The sequence below is a fragment of the Oncorhynchus clarkii genome, chromosome 25 (genome assembly GCF_045791955.1).
Source record: "Oncorhynchus clarkii lewisi isolate Uvic-CL-2024 chromosome 25, UVic_Ocla_1.0, whole genome shotgun sequence".
In the NCBI taxonomy this organism is placed as follows: Eukaryota; Metazoa; Chordata; class Actinopteri; order Salmoniformes; family Salmonidae; genus Oncorhynchus; species Oncorhynchus clarkii.
The window spans coordinates 30,865,597-30,880,425 of record NC_092171.1 but is presented as its reverse complement, the minus strand read 5'-3'; the positions used below and the strand labels follow the sequence as shown (position 1 = coordinate 30,880,425).

The 14,829-nt window shown below is 45.0% G+C and overlaps 1 protein-coding gene across 1 annotated transcript; it reads right to left on the bottom strand.

Moving 5' to 3' along the window:
• Positions 1-1,634: 1,634 nt before the first annotated feature.
• On the bottom strand, positions 1,635-14,113 carry LOC139384205 (dapper homolog 1-like). The gene is made up of 4 exons (XM_071128934.1): positions 13,311-14,113; positions 10,578-10,707; positions 7,376-7,531; positions 1,635-4,355 (listed from the first exon to the last, which is right to left on the bottom strand). The coding sequence occupies exons 1-4, from the start codon at positions 13,653-13,655 to the stop codon at positions 2,314-2,316; spliced, it is 2,673 nt and encodes an 890-aa protein (XP_070985035.1). The 5' UTR covers positions 13,656-14,113; the 3' UTR covers positions 1,635-2,313.
• Positions 14,114-14,829: the final 716 nt, after the last annotated feature.

Genomic DNA, 14,829 nt, shown 5'->3' with positions numbered 1-14,829 from the left:
AGATCCACAGATGATGCAATCTCTATTGCACTCCACACTGCCATTTCAACTCTGGACAAAAGGAACACCTATGTGAGAATGCTATTCATTGACTACATCTCAGCTTTCAACACCATAGTGCCCTCAAAGCTCATCACTAAGCTAAGGACCCTGGGACTAAACACCTCCCTCTGCAACTGGATCTTGGACTTCCTGACGGGCTGCCCCCAGGTGGTAAGGGTAGGTAACAACACATCTGCAATGGTGCTCCTCAACACGGGGGCGCCTTAGCCTTAGCGTGCTCAGCCCCCTCCTGTACACCCTGTTCACTCATGACTGCACGGCCAGGTACGACTCCAACATCATCATTAAGTTTGCTGATGACACAACAGCGGTAGTCCTGATCACCGACCACGATGAGGCAGCCTACAGGGAGGAGGTCAGAGACCTGACCGTGTGGTGAAAGGACAAAAGCCTCTCTTTCAACGTGATCAAGACAAAGGATGGAGGTGATTGTGGACTACAGGAAAAGGAGGCCCGAGCACGCCCCCATTCTCATCGATGGGGCTGTAGTGGAGCAGGTTGAGAGTTCCTTGGCGTCCACATCACCAACAAACTAACATGGTCCAAGCACACCAAGACAGTCGTGAAGAGGGCACAACAAAACCTATTCCAACTTAGGAGACTGAAAAGATTTGGCATGGGTCCTCAGATCCTCCAAAGGTTTTATAGCTGCACCATCGTGAGAATATTTCCGGGTTGCATCACTGCCTGGCATCACTGCCTGGTGCGTACGGCCCTGTAGATCACCTGGGCCAAGCTTCCTGCCATCCAGGACCTCTATACAAGGCGGTGTCAGAGGAAGGCCCTAAAAATTGTCCAAGACTCCAGCCACCCTAGTCACAGACCGTTCTCTCTGCTACCCGTGCAAGCGGTACAAGTCTAGGTCCAAGAGGCTCCTAAATAACTTCTATCCCCAAGCCATAAGACTCCTGAACAGCTAATCAAATGGCTACCCAGACTATTTGCATTGCCCTCCTCCCTCCCTCTGGAACGCTGCTGCTGATACTACTCTGTTATTATCTATTTATAATCACTTCAATAACTCTACCTACATGTACATATTACCTGAATTACCTAAACACTGGTGCCCTCGCACATTGACATTGACTCTGTACCGGTACCCCCTGTATATAGCCCCGCTATTGTTATTTACTGCTGCTCTTTAATTATTTGTTATCTCTTACTCTTACTTTTTTTTTTTGTATTGTATTTTCTTAAACCTGCATTGTTGATTGAGGGCTTGTAAGTAATAATTTCACCTGTTATATTCAGCGCATGTGACAAATAAAATTGGATTTGATGTTCTGGTCATATTTTTGTTCAGTATTTGAAGGTGGTGAGGTTCTGGAATACGCTTTAGCACTGTAGAACATATAAATGCAATTATATTCATATGCTGTAGAATGACCTAAGGTAAATAAGGTTCTAGAATGTCTAAGTTAATTGATTTATTGAGACAAAATCGAGTGAAAGATCACATTGAATATGATAATGTCACAGTGGAGGTTGAACTGGAGGAAAAAAATAATTTTGTCAACAAACAACTATGCTACTTCAATGCACAATTCAGAAGAAGGGGTGACGAACAAATATTGAATTTAAAGCAGACATTTAATAATGCATTAAAAAAAGTTAAGCACCAGTATTAACACACATAAACATTATATACAACAATTGGAGCTAGCTACTTGGTATCAACAACAGATGAAGGAAAAGCAGTTGCTCATGCAGATCTTATGTGTACATATATCAAAAGTGTTCCCATGGTATCATCAGCAGTTTTCAATTTTCAGAACAGACTGTCTTTTATGCATGAATATTCCTTACAGCCACTTTTAAGTAATACTCTGCTTCAATCAACCTACAAATATGTATCCAAGAAATACCAACCAAATATATTAAGTTTAAATATCTTTAATCAAAAAGTAAACCATAACCATTAAATGCATTTACAGAACTTGTTGCCATGTACTACAGCAAGGGTAAAGTCCATAATAAATACAAAAAAATGGCTACATACAACAAAATAATGGGGCTACTCAGATGCTTTTCACCCTGTCCAATGTTTGTCAGAAAGTGCAGGGAGAGGGAGTCTGCCAGACATTTTGTCCAAACCCAATTAAAATGTTTCCTTAAACGTCTCTGAGACTAACTTTAGCAGAGACTTTCTGTAAATAAGAAAATCAGCCTAGGCACTTGTTGGGCAGAGAGAGAGAGAGCAACCAATTTGATTGGTCGCTGCTTCCTGCCCGACACCCTGAAGTCCCTCCCTCATACAGTCGTCATCAGTTTCAGCGAGCCCGCAGAACGGAAGCGGAGGATCTTCTTCTTCAGGTTGTGAGAGGCCTTGATCTTGACGAAGGCCTTAGCCTGGGCAGTGGTTACTTCCTGAGGCCCAGCGCCCTGCCCTGCAAACTGGGGCCAGTTCATCCCTCCACTCTCCTCAGAGTCACTGCTGATAGTGCTCTCTGCAACAAAGTCCACCTCACTCAGGCTGGACTCGCTGTCCCCGAAGCAGTTGGTGGTGTAGTTGCTCCGCTCGTCCTCACTGGTGTCCATGATGGTGGAATGGAAGAGTGAGGCGCACTCTGCGGAGTACTCAGAATCGCTGCCGGCCACGTAGGCGTAAGGGCTGGTGAACTGCGCGTTGGAGGGCAGGTACATGGTGGTGGTTGTGGAGACCTGGCCGAGGAGCTCCCTCTTCTGCCTGCGGTGGGCTCTCCTGAGGGCCTCGTCGTAAGGCACCTCAGTGATGGCTCTCAGCCTTCCACGGTTGTAGTCCTGTCCGCTTGTCCGCTTGTACTTGGGCTTGGCCACCACCACCTCCCTACCATGGTAGCCGTGATGCCTGGTCACAGTGGACCTTGTTGTAGACACCATGGCCATGTGTTTCTCTAGGACCCGGCCCTCAGGGATAGATGCTGGGACGGTGCGCTTGGCCCTGGAAGATGCCCCCCTCTTGGAGGAGACTTTGTGCACATGTTGTACCTCCTCAGGCTGACGAGACTTCCTAGATCCTCCAGATCGGTGACCGTTCTCCCTCGTCCCCGTCATCTCTGATGATACAGGCTCAGCATGTGCGTGCGCCCCCCTATGTGGTTTCAGGGAGGCGCTCTTCACCTTGACAATCTTAACGTTTTTGCCCCCCTTGCGGAGCTTGACCACCTGTCTCTGGGCGGGGATGTACTGGGCACTGACCATGTGACCCTGACTCTCATCCTGGCTCTGGGAGGAAGACCCCAGACTCACCAGCTCCAGCATTGGCCTCTTTTCTTTAGTGTGCCGGGCTGTATAGACTGAGACCGCAATGCTCTTAGGGCTTTTCTTGGGAGCGCCTGTTTTGGTGAGGTCTCTTGGCAGTGTCTGGGAGAGTTTAGTAATGTTTTCCTCTTGAGCATTAGGGAAATAAGATTGCGTTCTCTCTTTGGGGGAGGAGTTGGCATTGGGGGCGCCCAGGTCTTGGTAATCCTTAGACAGAGGACCGGTTGACGATGGAAGTCCTTTATTGGTTGGCGCCTTCTTTTTCAACAGACTGTTGGTGTTGGTCACCAGGCTGTTGGTGTGAATGTCACTGCTGTTGATTGTGGCATATCCGTTCTGAGGTTGGCCCAAAGACTGGGACACCATCCCAATTTCTAAGAGGAGTTCCCCTTTGCTCTCCACTGACCACTGTCTCTGTTGGGAGCCTGTTCCTGGATCATTGTTACTGGCACCTCCTGCATGTAAACACGTCTGCCAGGTTGGTTTGAGGTCAGTAACAGGAGCAGTCCACAGTCCCTGTGGCTGCTGCTGGCCAACACTAGCCTGCCTCACACACAGACTACCCTGCCTTAGGATGCTCTTGGAGGGGTCTGTGCTGATGCTCGTCCGTGGCTTGTTGGTCCTAATGGGCTGAGCCCTCCTCTGAAGCAGGCTGAAGATATAATTGTCCAGTCGTTTATTAGCGGGCGAGTGGGAGGCAGACCAAGGAGTGCTCTGGGGCACCAGAATAGGCTGCTGCTCCAGTTTCTGACAGTCACTGGAGCCCTCGATGCAGCCGCCGCTCTTTGACAGCCCTCCGTCCTCTTTGAGGTGTTCGGACAGAGACTGTAAGAAGATGGGGTTCTGTACGGCCACGGCGTGGAGGGGGCTGGGATAGCGGTACACGTCACTGCCATTCTTGGCAATCAGGTCACAGTGGTACTTGGACTGGATGTCTTGAGTGGAGGTATCTGTAGAGGGGGAGTAGGGAGCGGAGGGGGACCTCCTGACTGTCCCTGACATCTGCTGCTCCTCACACTGGCCCTCGCACTCAGCACAGTTACCCAGCTCATCTGAAAACCAGACAGGAGACAGAGGATAAGGACTACAGAACAACAGATACACCACTAGTCATTCATATGGAAACCACACAGGGCTACAGTATAAAACCGGGATGGGTGACTTTGATGGGGGGAGGCACAAAAATCTGAACTCATCATGGGGGGCTGCAGTGACTCGTGGGTCTGCGTACCGACATCCATACCCACACATGCAGTCAGAGCTGGCTCCAGCCTTTTGGGGGCTCTAATCTACATTTTGTTGGGGTGCCCCACCACCTCTCGGAAAAAAAAAACATTTTAGTGGCTTCTTGACAGCAGATAATTCTTAATTTTTTTTGTTAATTTCCTGCAATTCTCCACATTTTGCCATGGGGCATGGAGAACATTTTGTAGTTTTAAAGCAAGTTTGTTGGAATTCTACACATTTTGCCATGGGGCGGAGAGAAGATATTTCTATTTTATATCTAATTTCCTGCAAATTGACTCCATTTGCAATGGCGCGGAGAAAAACCTTTGCAGTTTTACAGTGCATTGCCACATTTTAAGTTACAGCCTTATTGTAAAAATGTATTAAATAAAAAAAATTCCTCATACCTCATAATGACAAAGCAAAACGTTTAGAATTTCTGCAAACTTATAAAAACAAAAACATCTTATTTACATAAGTATTCAGACCCTTTGCTATGAGACTCAGGTGCATCCTGTTTCCATTGATCATCCTTGAAACAACTTGATTGGAGTCCACCTGTGGTAAATTTAAATGATTGGACACGATTTGAAAAGGCACACACCTGTCTATATAAGGTCCCACTGTTGACAGTGCATGTCAGAGAAAAAAAACAAGCCATGAAGTCGAAGGAATTGTCCACAGAGCTCCAAGACAGGATTGTGTCGAGGCACAGATCTGGGGAAGGGTATCGAAACATTTCTGCAGCATTGAAGGACCCCAAGAACACAGTGGCCATCATTCATAAATGGAAGAAGTTTGGAACCACAAAGACTCTAAAGGTGGCTGCCCGGCCAAACGGAGCAATCGGGGGAGAAGGACCTTGGTCAGAGAGGTGACCAAGAACCTGATGGTCACTGGCAGAGCTCAAGGGCTCCTCTGTGGAGATGGGAGAACATTCCAGAAGGACAACCATCTCTGCAGCACTCCACTAATCAGGCCTTTATAGAAGAGTGGCCAGACGGAAGCCACTCCTCTGTAAAAGGCACGAAAGCCTGCTAGGAGTTTGCCAAAAGGCACCTAAAGGATTCTCAGACCAGGAGAAACAAGATTTCCTGGTCTGATGAAACCAAGATGGAACTCTTTGGCCTGAATGCCAAGCGTCACGTCTGGAGGAAACCTGGCACCATCCCTACGGTGAAGGATGGTGGTAGCAGCTTCATGCTATGGGGATGTTTTTCAGGGGCAGGGAATGGGAGCTAGTCAGGATTGAGTGAAAGATGAACGGAACAAAGTACAGAGAGACCCTTGATGAAAACTTGTTCCAGAGCGCTCAGGACCTCAGACTGGGGGGGTGAAGTGGCCCAGCCAGAGCCCGGACTTGATCCCGATCGAACATCTCTGGAGAACCCTGAAAATAGCTGTGCAGCGACGCTCCCCATCCAACCTGACAGAGCGTGAGAGGATCTGCAGAGAAGAATGGTAGAAACTCCCCAAATACAGGTGTGACAAGCTAGTAGCGCCATGCCCAAGAAGACTCGAGGCTATAATCGCTACCAAAGGTGATTCAACAAAGTACTGAGTGTAAAGGGTCTGAATACTTTTGTAAATGTGGTATTTCCATTGATTTATTTTTATAAATTAGCAAACATTTCTGTAAACCTGTTTTAGCTTTGTCATTATGCGGTTTTGTGTATAGATTGATGAGGAATAAAAAAAAAAAATCAATTTTAGAATTAGGCTGTATGTAACGTAACAATGTGGAAAGAGTCAAGGGGTCTGAATACTTTCCGGAGGCACTGTATAGCTAATTTCTTGCAATTCTACTCATTTTGCCATAGGGTGGAGAGAAATGTTTGCAGTTTTGATATGATATCGGAGTGAAAGCGACTAATAAAATGTCACTTTGTGTATTCTACTATTCTAACTCTCAACATTAAGTTGAGATCCCGAGACACCCTCCGATTGGAAGTTGATCCGTGGGCCTAGTTGCCCATCCACTGTATAAAACAACAGATACTGTACCACCAGTTACCACCAGTTACCACACCATTTCCTCATTTCAACAATAATGCCACACAGAAGCTTACAGTAGGTGTGTAGTGTTGACAGGCTAAGCAAAGCAAACCATCCTCTCAATATGCTAACGAAGAAGGCAGTTGGTTTGGACGTGTTAATGGTCCTTTTGTTTGTGTCTTATCATCACAGGTGTGGCTGTTAGTTAGAGCTGAGCCATCTGCCTGGCCTGGCTGGGAATCCAGCTCAACTGATATTGGCCATATCCCAAATGACACCGTATATAGTGCCTATAAGGCTCTAGTGCACTATGTAGGAAAAAGGGTGCCATTTGGGACACAAATAGTGTTTGGGGTTTCCTTCCTACTCTTTTTTTCTCATTTGAAATTCAAAGAGTTGTCACAACAAACCCCACTAATGGCAATGACACCAAGGAAACAATTAGAAGTTGAACTGGGGCCAGCTGGAACAGAGCTGAGACCCAAGTTAAGTGGATATGTGGTGGGTGGGTGACGGCCTGATGGGGGTCTTTGGGGAAAGAAGGAAAGAGTGTGTGTTTATACAGCAAAGGACAACAAAAGGATTCAGCCTGTTTGTTGCTCCCAAGATAGACCATGTGAAATAAAACACCAGGAGCCTGTCATATCCATGGGTCCTAGGCTTTGCTGTGCTGTCTTATGCTAGGCTAGGCTGTCCAGTTGTTCTAGACTTTGCTATGGGAGGCTGTGCTGTGGCGGTCTATGTTGTGCTGTACATAGACCGACACTATGCTGCATTTAATTTTACTTTTAAATGAATTGGCCCAAACCCTGGTGCTATTGGGGCTGTGATGTGGGGGCTTCTCTCTCACCTGCAGATTTGAGCCTTCCCTCGGAGGCACACAGCGATGTGTCGAGGGGACTGCAGAAACAGGTGCTGGAGCGACAGTTGGACAAACACTCGCTGAACACCGAGTTGGAAGAGTTGGAGAGGGACCCTGAAGCGCCGTCGCTCAGCTCGTAAAAGCCTGGATAGAGAGAGAGACAGCGACACCGAGAGAAAGGGCAGAGGAACAGAAGTGAACATTTTAACACATTGATTTTACACACTTCATGGAGGAAGCTGTCATCCAACAACTTATTACATGACAGGCTGCGGCTATTAAAATAATTAAGGCAGAAAATCTCAAGCATTTAAAAAACAATGCTTTGTGTAGATAGGGTTTATACTAGATGAAAGTTTGTTATATTTGCAGCGTAGCATACCCTACTTCCGCTCTGTAATTTATTGGCACGCTTGCCCGGTGGAATGCTAATTCTCTATGTGCCCATTTTGCAATTTTTTTGCATTGTCAGTCATTTGTATGTCATATTTGTATTAATTTGCTAAGACAGGGATTCTAAAACTTTTTGGGGCCAGGGACCCCTTTGTGATAGCAAACTCATCAGGGACCCCCTCAATCAGAACACAACTCGAGTGAGAAAAAAATATTATAGAATTCGTTTTTTACTGTGACTTTTGCAGTTCATGGCTGGGTGAACCAAATCTTGGACCCAGGGAAGGTTTCAGTTTTCAAGCTCAGCTTTCAAGTTTTCAAGCTAATTTCCAGCAATTCTACACATTGTCATGGGGCAGAGATACTTTTTTTCAGCTTTAAGGCTAAAATATTGCATTTGTACACATTTTGAGACAGAAAGAAAACATGAGGCACAGAGAAAAATAGCAGTTTTGAAGCTTGAATTGCAGTGCATTTAGCTTCACATTTCTTTAAGGGGAATACAATAAGTAATGAGTTGGAAAATGTATAATTGGTGGAGTACTGTGGATACCAATATCCCTGTGAGCCTCCCAGACCAATGTTGCCCAGGTTTAAGAACATGAATTGTAGATTAAAGGAGCTATATGTAATATTTTTGCAATGTAATTTCAGAAAATGTAGTTAATACATCTACAGTAATAGTGTCGCACAATATCCCCCCCCCCCCCCCAAATGCTATTGGGCACACAAAAAACGTCTCTTGTTGTCAAATTCTCTGGGGCAAGCAAATCTCTTGTCAAATTGACTGGGGCTGAGCAATATCTACATGTCTGAAGCTTGCCCCAGTTAATTTGACAACAAGAAACAGTCCGTATGCACCATTAGAATGCAATTGTTATTGCACGCCGAATAATAAAAATGTGTAAAATAATAAAAATGATCCCTTGGCCAACATTTGTTCAATCTGTTGTTAGTAATATTATTTTTTTTTAAATGAAACGTAAATCTTTTTTTAGGTACACCACCCAACTTACGAAAATGGTTCGCTCCTACAGACAGTGAGTCACGAGGCTGTGGCTTGCTATATAAAGCAGGCAGACAGGCATAAAGGCATTCAGTTACTGATAGATTAAACCTTAGAATGGGAGGGCCTCCCAAGAGGCGCAGCGGTCTAAGGAACTGCTACGCAGTGCTAGAGGCATCACTACAGATCCTGATTCGATCCCGGGATGTGTCTCAGCAGGCCCCGACCGGGAGACCCATGAGGCGGCGAACAATTGGCCCAGTGTCGTCCGGGTTAAGCAAGGGTTTGGCCGGCCGGGATGTCCTTGTCCCATCGCGCACTAGCGAATCCTGTGGCGGGCCGGGCGCATGCACGCTGACAAGTGTGTCAGTTGGACAGTGTTTCCTCCGACACATCGGTGCGGCTGGCTTCCGTGTTAAGCGAGCAGTGTGTCAAGAAGCAGTGCAGCTTGGCAGGGTTGTGTTTCGGAGGACGCATGGCTCTCGACCTTCGCCTCTCCCGAGTCCATACGGGAGTTGCAGCGATGGGACAAGACTGTAACTACCAAATGGATATCCCGAAATAGCGGTAGAAATAACAGAAAATAAAATAACTACAAAAATAACAAGTGACCTAAGTGACTTTGAGCGTGGTATGATTGTCGGTGCCAGGCGCGCCGGTTCCAGTATCTGAGAAAAGCCCAGCCTACTGGGCCTTTTTATGTCTAGGCTTTACTGAGAATTGTGCGACAAACAAAAAACATCCAGTCAGCAGGTGTCCTGTGGGTGAAAACAGCTTGTTGATGAGAGAAGTCAAAGGAGAACAGCAAGAATCCTGCAATCTAACAGGTGGGCCACAAGCAGACAAATAACGGCGCAGTACAACAGTGGTGTGCAGAACGTTATCTCGGAAGACACAACTCATTGATCATTGTCACGGATAGGCTATTGCAGCAGACGACCACACCAGGTTGCACTCCTATCAGCTTAAAACAAGAAGAAGCGGCTCAAGTGGGCAAGCGATCAACACTGAACAATTGAGGAGTGAAGAAACATTGCCTGGTCTGATGAATCACGGTTCCTGTTGTGTCATGCTGATGGCAGAGTCAGGATTTGGCAATATCATCATAAATCCATTGCCCTGTTCTGCCTGGTGTAAATGGTACTGGCTGGTGGCGATGGTGTAATGGTGTGAGGAATGTTTTCCCGGCACACATTAGGTCCCTTGATACCAACTAAGCAATGATTGAGCACCACAGCGTATCTGTAGCTGTTTTGGAGGAAAAGGGGGGTCCAAACCGGTACTATAAAGGTTTACCTAAAAATATATATATTTGTTATATATTTTGAGATCAGTCCACAGAACCCACTTTGAGAACACATGTGTTAAAAACCCTATAGCTTGGGGGATTACACATTCTGCAGTATCCTCAACTACTTAAGTTGAAATGGGATCCTGAGTGGCGCAGCGGTCTAAGGCACTGCATCTCAGTGCTAGAGGCTTCACTACAGACCCTGGTTCGATTCCAGGCTGTATCATAACCGGCCGTGATTGGGAGTCCCATAGTGTGGTGCACAATTGGCCCAGCATCAGGTTAGGGTTAGGGTTTGGCTGGGGATAGGCCATCAATGTAAATAAAAAAGTGTTCTTAACTGACTTGCCTAGTTAAATAAAAGGTTAAAAAAAAACAATTTAGGGAAAAAAAATCACTCAGTCGACAGATCCCACTAATCATGTCTAGTTTCCACAGGGTAACATTCTGAAGTAGAACCTTTAGAATCCATTCTAATTCTATTGTAAAACCAGACTAACCTGAGCTCGGGCGGCTGTCTGTCTCCACGTGTTCACGTGACACCTCCGTGTCCAACCGGAGGTCACTGATCTGCCTGTCCAACTCCTGCAGCTGATTGATCAAACCAGCATCTCTCCTTCTCAGGCAGTTCTGGAGGGAAACACACGCACAGGTAACACAGTTAGTTACAGATGTACAGCAACTACAGTTAGTTCTGCCTTAGCTCTTGTCCAGGGTGTTGCTTGTTAACGCTGAGCCTTCAACCCTGGACTACAGCTAGTTCTGCCTTAGCTCTTGTCCAGGGTGTTGCTTGTTAACGCTGAGCCTTCAACCCTGGACTACAGTTAGTTCTGCCTTAGCTCTTGTCCAGGGTGTTGCTTGTTAACGCTGAGCCTTCAACCCTGGACTACAGCTAGTTCTGCCTATGAAATCTACAGTTGTCCCCATTCTGAGGGTGTCTCAGGGAGAGTTTTGACATGCAAAAAAAACATTTCCAATTTACACATGAATATTAATACACACTTGTAAGTAAGTAGCCTTGCACAAGCCTTGGCTCATATGAGCAGGAGTCTAATCGCTTGTTTCTGTAGCATGAGGCAGCTTGATGTACAAGTACACCCCCTGGATGCTAATCTATCACAGGGCCTTACCCCCAATCTATCTCCGTACTGCTGAGTGCCAAGCAGAGACGCATTTTTTCAGTCTTTGGTAGGACTCTGCCGTGGATGGAACTACCAACCTTCCAATCTCAGGGCGGACAATAACCACAAGGCCACTGAGTTGTACATGGGACAAATATAATCACCAACCAAATTATTATTATAGCTTAATCCATAGTGTTGTTCTGTATTGCAACAGAATGTTTAGCTCCTTATTTTTGGTTCCATTTCTGATGAATTCCATAGCCTTGAATGTTGGTCATTAAAAGTAAGTCTGTAGTTACTGTGCTGCAAGTCTTCAACATCTTGGAGAGACCATGTCGCCCTATCAGAACCCATTAGTATCCCAGACTAAATTAGAATCACGTCTTGTGGGAGCAAAACAATATCTCCATCAAACACGCAGGTTATGCGGAACAGCCAGGGTCACACATGACATCACCCAGATCCTGTGGTGGTTACATTCCTCCATTCCACTCTAGACTGTGGTTTGAAAATGTCAACCATGAAGGCTCAGTGACAGCAGACCCTATTTACATTTGCTACATTTGTGACAATTATGTGACTACAGACATAGGATACATTACTCCCAATTACCTGCTTGTCATCTCAGAAGGCCTGTCCCCTGTGCATTAAGCATTTTAGCTACCATTTGCTCCATGACTGAGCCCAGTAATGACACACATGCACACGCATGCACACACACACACACACACACTCCTGGCTATATTGAGATGCAGCCCTTCCTCTCGCTGCAGCAGCAGATTGGCAGGCCATAAAACCAGGCCTCTGACTGGAGGCAGTGGGTGATTTATGTGCTCTGAGCATGCTATGGCTTCAGAGACCATTTCCACACAAAGTACCATTTGGGAAAGGCATCTCTAGCAGAGGCAGACCAACGTTTGTTTTGCTGAATAAAATGACCCTCCCACTGGGTTGATAGGGTGACTGAACAAACCAGTGAGGATGTGTAAATGTCAAAATGTTATTTTATTAGGGAATGTCTGTGTAGGCTGAGAGTGAAATGGTCTGTAATAATAGAATGACAATTGAAAACCAATCGGATTTATTGTAGGCCTACAATAAACCCTATGGGGATAGGGTATAATACAACAACTGCAACTTTTTCCCCCAATACATTTTAATACTGAGTCCATTCATGATTTTTGCCCTTACTGCCTTATTGAACCCAGGTGTGTTTTGGTCGGTTTAATGGCCTAATCTCAAAGAACCAGCCAATAACTCCCTGGCATCCTTTAACAGCAGCAGGGGGTGGGAGATCTGCTTGTAAAAGTTACTTTCAGTCACCCCATCCATTGTAACGCATCAGTAAGACTCATTCAAGCGGCTGGACCCCCTCACAGACCACATGAGTACATCAGGAGTTTCCTTCTCCCTTCAGGAAGTTTGATTTAAATAGCCATCCTTCTATTCTCTATCATTTCTGTGGGAACCTCTTGTCCTCTGGAGACCCAATTGCTTGCATTGATTTATAATGACAGATCGATCTAATGGAATCGTTCATTTATTGTAATCATTAGAAAATAATTACATTGAACTTTTCCAAAATATTAGGTTACAAATGTATACAGGATTTTATATGTGAGTGAGTGAAAAAAAGCCAACAGCAAGTCATGTGCTACTAAAGGGCCACAGTTAGAAAATTATTCTGGAAAGTACTCTGGAAATCTAATTTACAGGCCTGTTTTTTTATTTTAAACTTATCATAGACATAGACAACAATCGTTGACAGACTTCGCACCTCTTGTCTGCGCCTGCCTGGCGAAGCAAACTCAACGTCGCCAACTTTTATCAGTAGGCTTGTCTTGGCTATGTTCCGCTATGTTCTCATTTTCCCTGGACGTGAATGGAGTGGAGCTGCGACTCAGTCAGAAAATAGACCTCTTGTTGAACAATTTGGATGGTCTCAATCCAACGATACACTAATAGAGATACTTGTATTTCACGACCGCTTTTGAAATGTAGGCTAACCAAAATATAACGGACGCAAATAAAACTGATGATCACTAGTATTAACGTTATCCCAAACACTTTGATGGTATAAATACATTACTTTAGATTCAGTCTACATACCAGTTGTTTTCTTAGCAATAAAATATTTTCTTCTAGAAGTTTTTCCTCCGAGTTCAAGTAATTCCCCTCGTGCGTAACGCACATTAGATCTACTGTTGGTATAGAGTACTCCTGGTGATTCAACACATTTCTGACCAGTAATTCCTGTCGCTGTCTCAAGTATTCCAGCTCTCCGAGACCGGCTAGAGTGGCTTCAAATCTCTCCCGAGTTCGCACCCGATCCATCTCTGCCTCTATTTTTTCCCTGGAGCGCTTATCCAATGGTCTCCTTTCCCGAAACTGTAATGTGCAATCCTTAGAGACCAGCATCTCTGCAACAGCAGCCGTTTCTTTCATTGTATCCATATCCAAGAAGCGACGATTTACAACATGTAACTGGCAACAGCGGGCCACATTCAATCACTGTGAAGAGCCTAGAAAATCATGACGCGCATCAAAAACGTTGATGTGCAAACGCACATATCATGGTCTAATCTTCCAGACCACTAAATGACTTGTCCATAACTTTTGTCTGTTGGAGCGGCTATCCCAACAACCTGTATACACTGGGCACCAATTGCGTGCGTAAAACTGGTCCGTTTGATATTCAAACACCGTCGTGGTCTCCAAGATAAACGGATAAATCTAAGTGCTTTTCAGTTTGCACAAATCAGAAAAAGCTGCATGATCAAAACGTGAAAGTTTCAATGTAATGTCGAGTAGGCAGTGTGTAGATGCTTCTCTGGCAAGCAGCTCGCGCTGTTCTGATGACAGTGGTGAGTAGCGTTGGACCACCTCTCTCTTTGGAGACCCATCTACTTTCTCCGTGGTAGCAACATGTCTTAGTGCCTGCCAATCTAGTTCTCACCTTCTCCCTAATTGATCGACCCTTCCCCATTTCTGGGATATAAAATAATAACTTAGAGTTACAACCGAAATATAGGATTCGTTTAATGTTCTTGCAGATATAAAATGTGCTTTATTGAATATAATTCGCCTAACAATTGCAACTAGGCTAATAACTCCAAGAGTTGAGATTCTGCAGTCAGCGTTGTGGCTATTTAATCTTTAGTAGGCATACATATGAACTCGATCGATGACAATAAATGCAAAAACAACTATGTAATGAACAATTACCCGTATCGTGTTTGTAAAAGGTGTGGCACATTATCAGACTAGCCTGGTCTAATGTAATGTGATTTGCAATTAAAATGTGTGAACATGCGTGCAATTTGCACCTATTAATTGCGTTTTATTAATAATTCATTAGGCAATTACGTCATATTTATTAAGACAAATATGGTATGCAAAGGGTGTGCCTTTTTCCCCATAAGAATGAGATTGTGTTCTCTACCTAAAGAGGAGGGCGCCATCCTGTGTTAAGAAACCCCAGAGAGGCAGCTTCTACAGGCTACATTGCATTTAACCCTACAGCTCCTTAATGATCTTTTCTATTGATAAATACTATTTTCATGACATTTAAAGGAGAGAGTTTATCAATATGTAACAAGTTTACAAATACATTTTATTTCACAAGATT

Bases quoted from the DNA above. Each gene is read 5' to 3' on its own strand.
- LOC139384205 (XM_071128934.1), bottom strand. From the start codon at position 13,655: ATGGATACAATGAAAGAAACGGCTGCTGTTGCAGAGATGCTGGTCTCT. The intron at 10,708-13,310 runs GTATGTAGACTG...GTTTCCCTCCAG, and splicing joins TATTGCTAAGAAAACAACTG to AACTGCCTGAGAAGGAGAGA. The intron at 7,532-10,577 runs GTTAGTCTGGTT...CTCTCTATCCAG, and splicing joins AGACAGCCGCCCGAGCTCAG to GCTTTTACGAGCTGAGCGAC.